Here is a 9,531-nt window from a genome sequence, read left to right as displayed (position 1 = left end):
TCCCAAATGCCACCCTAGGCCCCAACCTTCTCAGCTGGTAAATCCGCTTCTAGGTAGGAAGGATCAAACAATTTAAGTACAATATAAGAAAAGTTAACAAAGAAAGAAACGTTTACGTAACAATAGAAGAAAAGTTTTTTTAGTAAAAGATCATATTTTTTAAAATAATAATTTAAATTCGGTGCATAGTATTTGTCTGTCCCTATGTATAAGTGCGTACCTGGGCCACGTGTTGCGCCATGACCGCTACCACCTCCTTCAACTAATATTCCAGGGAAAACGGCTTGTTGGTCCAAGGAAGAAGTCATGGCTTCGCAACGTCAGGGAGTGGACAGGTACTGCGAGTGCGGAGGGGTTGCTGCATCTGGCGCAGGACAAGACGCGGTTCAGAGAACTGACGGCCAACCTCCAGTAATGGAGTGGCACTTGAAGAAGATGTATAAGTTAATCGCCAAAACTACTGAACCTATTTTTTTCGTGGTTTTCACTAATAACTTTTTAAATTTTGGATTTATTATAAAAAGTCACAAAAACATTCATCATTAAAGTTTTTACAAATTTTATGTACGATCGATAGTATAGGAGATATAGCCAAAAACGTGTTTTCCTTTGGCCGGGGGACAAAGGCGCCAACTCCACAAACTTGAGGTTAAGCTTGTATGGAACCCCCTACATGTTCCATAAATAGAATTGCGTCACTATCCAATTTTCAGTTTGGCCGTCAAATTGTAACATTTCAATGGACTATTTGGTTACTCAGTATCTGCCATATATTATATTAAACAAGATTAACTAATACTTCACCTCGGATAATAGCTAATAATAATACATAATAGGACTAGCAGACTAGGTCAAGCGTTGCTGTGGCTAAGGTATTTGTTATATTACATAGAAGAAAACTATTCAAAGAAACGATTGGAAAACTTAACACAGCGCCATCTGTTAGAATTGTTTGAAACAATAAACAAATATTTGCAATAAAATAACGACTATAATTAAAGATCTAAGCTATCCTATCTGTTAAGTTGGACCAGACTGCTCACGGTGTGCCAATTTAATTTAAAATCGGTTAAGTAGTTTAGGAGTTCATTGTGAACAAACATCATGACAGGAGATTTATATATATATCAAAGATAAGCAATAAAACACAGGAATGATATTTTTGTTTGTATTCTTATAATGTAATTTGCTTATATGATTCCAATCTTGTTGGCAACATCTAAAGCGTCGTAGTCTCGCGCTAGCCGGACGTACGCCTTCTTCTTACCATCGGGCCTGAAAGCATACACATGTTAAGCATACAAAGATTCCACCTCATGCTTTTAAATGAAAGTGGTTAATATAGTCAGAACTGTGTATTTTCTTTTTTCATCCTTTTTCAAAGAGATTCCCACTAAATATCTCATCATATCAACTGAAAATAAACTATATAAAAAATTAAAGATATTCAAACAAACCTGATTAAAGTGTTCACTTTAGCAACATTGATGTCATACAGTTTCTTAACTGCAGCCTTAATGTGGTGTTTGTTAGAGCTTGTGTGAACAATAAATACCAAGGTATTATTGTCTTCAATTTTTTTCATTGCAGCTTCAGAAGTCAACGGATACTTTATGATGTTATAGGCATCCATACTGAAATAAAACCAGAACTAAGTACCAACTCCTACAACTTCTCTGTTCATAGTCAGAAGACTGATTGCAAGATGCACTCTCGAAGAAAGAAAAGAAAAGTACTAACTAACTTATATTACCAATAAGTTTCATGTAGGTGCTCTGCTAATAAGGCGTAAGTGATAGGAATTAGCACTGGCTTGTGGTAATTTTAATTTGGTAGCTTGACTTGATATGACGTCCAATAGTTACAATTAAAAGTTTGCTAGTTAGTAAGTAGTTAGTCAAGTTATGGAAGAAAGAAATAGTGAAAATAAAGCAACCAAGAAGTAATATGGATCATTTATAAATTAAATGCTTGGTGCTTCATGAGCAGTGCAGGATCTTTTCGTATTTCTCAATCATGTTATTAACTTACCGATTTCTTTTAGGTAGTGATTTCCTTGGATATTTAGGATGTCTTGGAGCTTCATAAGTCTTAGGCCTCCTGAAATGCACAGATGTGCGGATTTTCCTGATCCTCGTTCCATTTTCTCCTTTGACTACCTGGAACATACAAACAGAATTAAATAAATATTCTAAATTTATGATATATGAAAAAGTATACATAAAAAAAGTACTTTTTAACAAATAATACCATAGTATGAATTTAAGGAATTATAACCTTGGGTTAGGATTGAGAAAGGTGGTGATATTATTTCTGAAATCAGACAATATGTAACAATTGCGTATTTGCTTTTAACATGCATGTGCATGTAAGCAAAGAAACCAGTACAATTTACATGAGGCCTTAGATTACAAAGTAAGATTCTTTGGATTATATTAATTTTAAACAGTAACTTAACTAAGTTCACAAAATGCCTAATTGCCATCACTACAATATGGATAAGTTTCAAAAGTTATAACTTTAGACTAATTCAACATTACTATTCTCACTAATAGGGAAAAACATCACTAAATACTGATTACACTTCCACACAACCAGGGTATTTAGAACATTATAAAAAATATAAGACTTACCTTTCTTTGAGCTTTAAGAGCCTTAACCACTGGTTTTACAACTTTCTTTTGGCCTTTAATGCCAGTCTTCTTGGGCTTAGGAGCGATCTTTAATTTAGCAGCTGCTGGCTTGGGTTTAGGCTTAGAGGTTGCTGCTGCTTTCTTTGCAGAGGGTTTAGCACTAGACTTAGTCTTTAAAGCTGCAGCCTTAGCAGAGCCAGGTTTCGCAGAAGGTACGGACGCCTTTTTTTCTGCAGGCTTAGCTGCAGCTTTGGCTGGCGCTGGTTTAGATGCAGCTGGAGCCGATTTCGCAGCAGCAGCCTTGGGTGCTGGAGCTGGTGTTTTAGAAGAAGCCGGTTTGGGAGCACTTGCAGATGCAGTCGCTACCTTAGGTGCAGCAGCGGGAGTCTTGGCTGAAGCTGGCTTTTTTTCAGCCGGCTTCGACGCTGAATGAGAAGAGGTTATTAACAAATATATGTACTCCTAAGTAACCTATATTACAAGATATTAATACACATTAGGTCAATATTGAATGCACACTAACCTAACCTTAAAACAAAAATATATTAATATTAAAGCTGCTTACATTAAGATGCATCGGATGTACCATTTGACTGTATTAATTCATTCGGACTGTTATTGATTAAACAATAAAATGTTAAAACACAATAAAAATTGAAGCATGAACCGCGTGGCGTGCAGTCAAAACGTCAGTGATGTTGTTTACGAGAAAAATCAGAGATTTAACACTGCTAAACATATTTTTTTACATCGGTTCTTAATTTTAATGGCTTTATGTATAACCAAAGTTACAATAATATAAATTACGATAATATTTTAAACAAAATGGAAAACACACCTGATTTCTCTGGTTGCTTCTTAGGAGGCATCGTGACAAAAAGATGGAGTCGGTGTGAACATATCGAAAATCAAGAAGTACCACTAACCCTGGCAATACTAGTTGGGATCATTTTTGTATTTTATTTTTTAATATTTCTCAAAAGTAGGGTTGCAGTTTTTCAAATTAAAACTTCATGAATATAACTTCCTTACCTAGGCTATTTAAATTGTATTTATTACATAAGCTATTTTGTTTTAATTTAGAGCTATAGAAAGTGTTTTTATATTTTAATTTTAACTTGATGACATATTGCAATTTATTAATATGAAACCACTTAACTAATTTAATTGCGAAAAAAAATAATGCAAAGTTTTCTACTCTCCCTGTTTATTTTTCCCTTTTTGATTATTAAAATTTGTAGCTAATAGTAACACCAAACGGCAAACCATAGGCTGCAGGCAGATCAGTTTATAGACTAAATACTTATAAAATAAATGAGAACAATGATAAGAATAGACTATGGAATTTTTGGTTTGACAGATTAATAATATACTTTTCGTTAACACCCTAACGTCTTGCTGTCAATTAACACCCCAGCCGCCAGCATTTTTTATAAACATTAAACAGCTCCGAACTATCGGCCTGACAAGAGACAGACATTTAGCCGAACTCCGAAGCCTTTGTAATAAACTGACTGGCTAATGCTGAGAATATTTGTATGACAGAGTGATCAATGGCAGAAATAAAAATATATTTGAATTTAAAATTCTAAAAGAAAAAAATTAGAGCTGTCACGGGACGCCTGGCAGATGTGAAACATCGACATTATTTTGTAAAAGTAATATGCAGAAAATAATAGATTGTGATATGTCATAATGTCATAATGATAAAATAAAATATTACGATTTTTTTCCAGATAACGATGACTGAATAAACATTATTTTCATTAAATATTTTTAATGTGAAATTTACTACTGCATTTAGACTGTATATCATATAGCGTGGCGATGCGTCGCCACGGCATGCGTCGCCACGCCAGAAATCGGCCATTAAAATCACATCAAAAATTTAAATTAAATAAATAAATGTATAAAAATAACATGTGTTTTTACTTTAAGTTTTTAACACTAAACTTCACTACAGATAGAAATTTATAGGAAATCAATATCAGGTAAGGAGGGGGGCTACCCAACACGGAAAAACATGGCAAGGGGTCTACGACACCAAAAAAAATTTGGGAAACTCTGGCGGTCTGGCCTAGACAAAGAATCGTTATCGAGTATCGACCCATTACCCAAGTCATTCGCTGTTTTAATTACTTACAATTTATGCATAATAAAAAAAAGGAGAAAACTAATCGCGACATAACATTAATGATTGAAAACGCATTAAATTTACAAAAAATATAGCATAATTACATAAGGGGAAAAAGGAATCAAAATCGTTCTGAAAACATTGGTAGGTATAATGAAATATGTTTCTATATTGTCACTTAAAATGATAACTTCGTATGTAAAAAAACATTTATTTTTTATTCTTACACTCTTATGTGATTCACTGGTATAATCTAAATTTAGTGATGTAAGGACGTATTTATGTTATTAATAAAAAAGTCCTTTTTACCATCCAAAACTATGGACACAAGCACATAATATTTTAACGAACATTGATGAAATTAAACATTTTTTTTCGTTTTATGCAACGTTTGGTTCTCTGGATTAACGTCGTACGGTTATCACTCTACAGCGACGATATGGTATAAAATAATTTTTATTTCAGTACCAATCTTACTAGAAGTTTGAATAGTGATTCAGATATGTTGGTCATCTTAATGTCCATAAATCGTTCATAGGTTTTTTCCTACAATGGAAAATATGGTCACCTCACGTGGCAAGTGTTGCTTGGGCGCTAGACGATATAAATATTACTGAAACTAATAACTTTCATAAAAAGAATGCTTACTGCACATTTAATTCAAAAGCAGGATTTCGCCAAATTTATATATTACTAATGAGAAATTTTTCAATTTTATTTAATTCGTAATTTAATTTATTCTTAAATTAAGTAAGTGGCATGATTAAATTTGAAAAAAAAAATCAACTGGTATTTACTGGGCACTATAATTACATACTAGAAGCTATATTTGAACAAGTTTATTAAATCATGACTTATACACGAGCAGTAATAATACTGTTTTTATAATAAATACTAATAATATTGTTAAAAAATAGGGTAATTATTTAATTCAAGATTGCTTTTTTGCCTGTTTTAGCTAAAAGTTTTGTTTATCACTATGGGCTTGACTAGAACATGGGGTGGCACGATGAAAAGAACCATAATTCAAAAGTGGAGTATTAATATTCCTATTAACATTATTATGTGGTGCTACAGTTTCTGAATGTGATATTTGTTGTACTGGTCTTTTGCCAATAATTAAAGGATAACATTCATCTGAAATACCAGATAAAGCAGTTTCAATTTTTTTCATTCTATTTGAACATTCTTCGTAATGATCATATAAATACTTTATATCTGGTGTATTAGCATTATTGTGTGTTCTTAATTGTCTATCAATGACTTTTAAACCTTCAGCTGAAGTGTATGTAATTTTTTCACCATTGTAAAAAAACATTTCAATATCAGTTCCATTTTCCATAAGCTGACATTTAGCCAATGATGAATATAAGGTTATTTTAGGTGTTTTAGCCTTAACAAGATCAACAAAGCGGGCAGCATATAAATATTTTTTCCAATGTTTTTGAGGTAAATTGTGGTAGGAAAAAATTTCATCTGGTTTTTGTTCAGATTTATTTGATAATTCTACTCCCTTCTCTGGTGTAGATATTATAATCTTCATACCATCTTTGGATATATTGCAGATTTCTACAATTTTCTCTTCTCTATCTCTACCCTTCTTTTTAATAAATTCCACACTAACCCCAGTAGGTTCTATCTTGAGAATAGCATTTCTTGTCTTGTGTGATATAATTGGTAAGCGGTCAGCACATAAAGGTGGTACCCCAATAGTATTTGAATTACTAACACATAGTTTTTGTAGGTTCTCCTTGTTGTCATCATTTAACAATAATACTTCAGGTTTCTTATTTATACCAAGTCTTTTAACATCTTCAGTAATGCTCCGAATATTAGTGTTAGAGTTTGGCAGAAAATTTTCAACACTCTGATGGTCAATTTGGTTATTTGTAGGAAATATTCTATAAGACCCACTACCACTAGAAATATAATTATTATCAGTATGCTCTCCTAAGTGATGTATATTATTCACATTTTGTTTAGGCTCCAGATGGTTATTATAATTTGCATTCTCTGAAGGCAAATGAAAATGGTTTATAATATTATTACTTAAATAATCAGAATTATTCTTCCTGGTAGAACTTAATTTGTTACTGTGCTGAGTGCTGTGTAAAGTAGTAAGAAATCCGGAGTCTTTAGATAGGTCTTGCTTAGATGCTCCCGTTGCATTAAAAAAATTATTAATAAAAGGATGTTCCATTATACATTTTAATGTAATTCTTTGTGATGGATCTTTACACAATAATTTCTGTAAGATATCCTGAGCTTGAAATGACAATTCGCTAGGAATTTTATAATCAGCATTGATGACTTTGTTGAGAGTAGTTTTAACATGTTGTGTATGAAATGGTGGACTTCCAACCAACAATGTGTAAAGCATACATCCTAAGCCCCATACATCTGCTGGTAGGCCATGAAGCTCACGAGATGCAACTTCAGGTGATATATAGTTTGGGGTACCACACATTGTAACATGCTTTTCATCAGGGCCATTTAATTGAGTAGCTAAACCAAAATCAGCAATCTTAACATTTAAATCTTTAGTCAATAATAAGTTGTTAAGAGATAGGTCTCTATGTATAATGTTATGAGTATGTAGATATAATACTCCACTCACAACTTGTCTAAAAATATCAGCAGCTGCTTTCTCAGAAAGGCCTCGAGTGCCTAATTTAAAGTGCTTTGCTAGTTCTCCATTGTGAGCTAGTTCTAAAACTAAATAAACATAATGTGCATCTTCAAAGAATGTATATAACTCCAAGATTGCTGGGTGTTTTAAGCGAGAGTGTATTGTGACCTCTTGTCTAACTCTTTCTATCATACCAGCTCTGGCCATTAAAGCTTTGTCTATCATCTTGATAGCCACAAAGTACCCTGTTTTTCTGCATCTTGCTCTATATACATGTGCAAACCCACCTTTGCCAAGATGTTCTAAAATTTCATAGTCTTCTATTTTCTCCCCAAACATATTGGTTATAATATAATGAGAATGTAACTTCTAAATAAATATTTACTGTTCTTTAGCAGTAAAAAGAAAAAACAGCTACTTAGCCCCATTATTACTTTGTGTACTGAAAAAATAAGGATTTCTATTTAATTCTATGATAAATAAATGGATAGCATCATACATAATTAAAACATAAGGATTATATAAATTAATGTTTTAGAGTTACCTTGTTTATTATCCAATTTGCATCTTCCTTACTCTTAGTGATAATTTCTCTTAACCTTTCTGGATCAGATTCTGTCTTATGTTGTTTATAACTCTACAAGAAAAAACTGTTCACGTTAGTTACAAATAATCGTATATCTTAGTAGTATGGGTTAGCTTTTTACATAAACTTAACCTGTTTTACAGCGAATTTATAATATTTACAAGCGTCCGGAGGCAATTTCTCACATTGGCGTAATAGATGTTTGTATAACTGTAATGATGTCATAACACAATTTTTATCTAGATTAGAAAATTTTCTCGCCCAGCAACAAATCATTTGATTAGTTACCTATTTAAATGGTATTCTATATTACGTAATTTTCTTTAATTATATAATATGTCGTCAACACGAAAATTATTATTTTATATGAAAAGAAGCTGAGTAAATATTTATAATTTTATAGCAACAAAATACCACAGACTATGTGTCTATGAAAGTATGAAAGACTATGCCAATTGGCAATTAGTATTTTAAGGCCACTTTCTACTAAAATTATAAGTAAAGGTCGCTAAGTTCAGTCATTTAACTAAATTATATTTATATTTGTTTTAAAAGAAACACAATAGTATGAATATAATATCTTTCCGATTACTTGAACATGGCTTTGAATACTATATACTAATATTTAAAAGTATACTTGGTATTAATATACTTAATGTCTGGGGGCTTGATCCAGCCAGCCAGACCAGCTTTTGTACAAGATTTCTCGATAGGAACATAGGCCTTATAACTTATTTTGTATACAAAAATAATTCATAGAGTACATAAAAATGGTATACATTTAGTGGATCACGCCTGTCGTAAAGTCTCATGTCATGGTCCCCCAAGACTATGCATTTTTTTAAATTAATTTTATAGCCTGGAAACGAGACCTTTAAGCCAATTTTTATTTTTGGTCACTAAATCGAAATTATTTTCCTGCATTTAATTTCACAAGGTATTCTAACTTTCCACTTGGTCTAAGAGCCCGTGGGAGGTCGTCCTTCACCGATCTGATAACCAGATGAGACGTATTTTTTATTAAATATTTTTTATAAACAAATATGCCTATAATTGCTTGCTTAACGAAAAGTGGTACTGGCTATTTTTAATTAAATTAACTTTTATCGATTTTTTTCATCACCTTCATCCTTTTGATAACCAAATGAAATTTATTTGACTGATAGTTTTTGATACACAGAATATGCCTAGGTATGCTTGCCTATTCATTTCAGTGTATAACTACCTGGCAAACAGGTGACTCCATCGATCTGCTAACTTATCAGATCTGGTTATCAGATCGGTGAAGGACGACCTCCCACGGGCTCTCCTACTAACTTGTTTTCTTAATTCTTCCCCACGGTGTTTTACCAAGACTGTGATTTTGTCGTTGCTTCAAGTTGTGCTCATTGTAAAAAGAATTCTATAAAACTACTTTGTAATATAAGCGAATTTTTATGACTCGACGTTACTTAAGGAAACTTTGCGAACGAACCTTAACGAAATGATAATTGCTAATAAAAAAAATTTAAGACTTAAACTTACTTAATTGAACACTTGACACCTGAGT

At 32.5% G+C, this 9,531-nt stretch overlaps 2 protein-coding genes across 5 annotated transcripts; both read right to left on the bottom strand.

The window, feature by feature from the left end:
- Positions 1-1,154: 1,154 nt before the first annotated feature.
- On the bottom strand, positions 1,155-3,619 carry LOC110992727 (60S ribosomal protein L23a). The gene is made up of 5 exons (XM_022258656.2): positions 3,472-3,619; positions 2,634-3,058; positions 2,032-2,159; positions 1,458-1,634; positions 1,155-1,275 (listed from the first exon to the last, which is right to left on the bottom strand). The coding sequence occupies exons 1-5, from the start codon at positions 3,500-3,502 to the stop codon at positions 1,191-1,193; spliced, it is 846 nt and encodes a 281-aa protein (XP_022114348.1). The 5' UTR covers positions 3,503-3,619; the 3' UTR covers positions 1,155-1,190.
- A 1,935-nt stretch (positions 3,620-5,554) lies between these two features.
- LOC110992700 (serine/threonine-protein kinase PLK4) lies at positions 5,555-8,393 on the bottom strand. Of its 4 annotated transcripts, XM_022258622.2 has the most exons (4): positions 8,271-8,393; positions 8,115-8,192; positions 7,941-8,033; positions 5,555-7,838 (listed from the first exon to the last, which is right to left on the bottom strand). In XM_022258622.2, exon 4 carries the CDS (start codon positions 7,733-7,735, stop codon positions 5,726-5,728), a length of 2,010 nt encoding a protein of 669 aa, XP_022114314.2. In that variant the 5' UTR covers positions 7,736-7,838; positions 7,941-8,033; positions 8,115-8,192; positions 8,271-8,393; the 3' UTR covers positions 5,555-5,725. The 4 variants fall into 4 exon arrangements, with proteins under 4 accessions (XP_022114314.2, XP_045484841.1, XP_045484840.1 ...); XM_045628885.1 differs by having other exon boundaries at positions 5,555-7,856; positions 8,115-8,356; XM_045628884.1 differs by having other exon boundaries at positions 8,115-8,356.
- Positions 8,394-9,531: the final 1,138 nt, after the last annotated feature.

Source organism: Pieris rapae, chromosome 7 (genome assembly GCF_905147795.1).
Source record: "Pieris rapae chromosome 7, ilPieRapa1.1, whole genome shotgun sequence".
NCBI classification, from domain to species: domain Eukaryota; kingdom Metazoa; phylum Arthropoda; class Insecta; order Lepidoptera; family Pieridae; genus Pieris; species Pieris rapae.
Note: the sequence above shows the minus strand (reverse complement) of the source record. Positions and strands in the feature narration are given on the sequence as shown.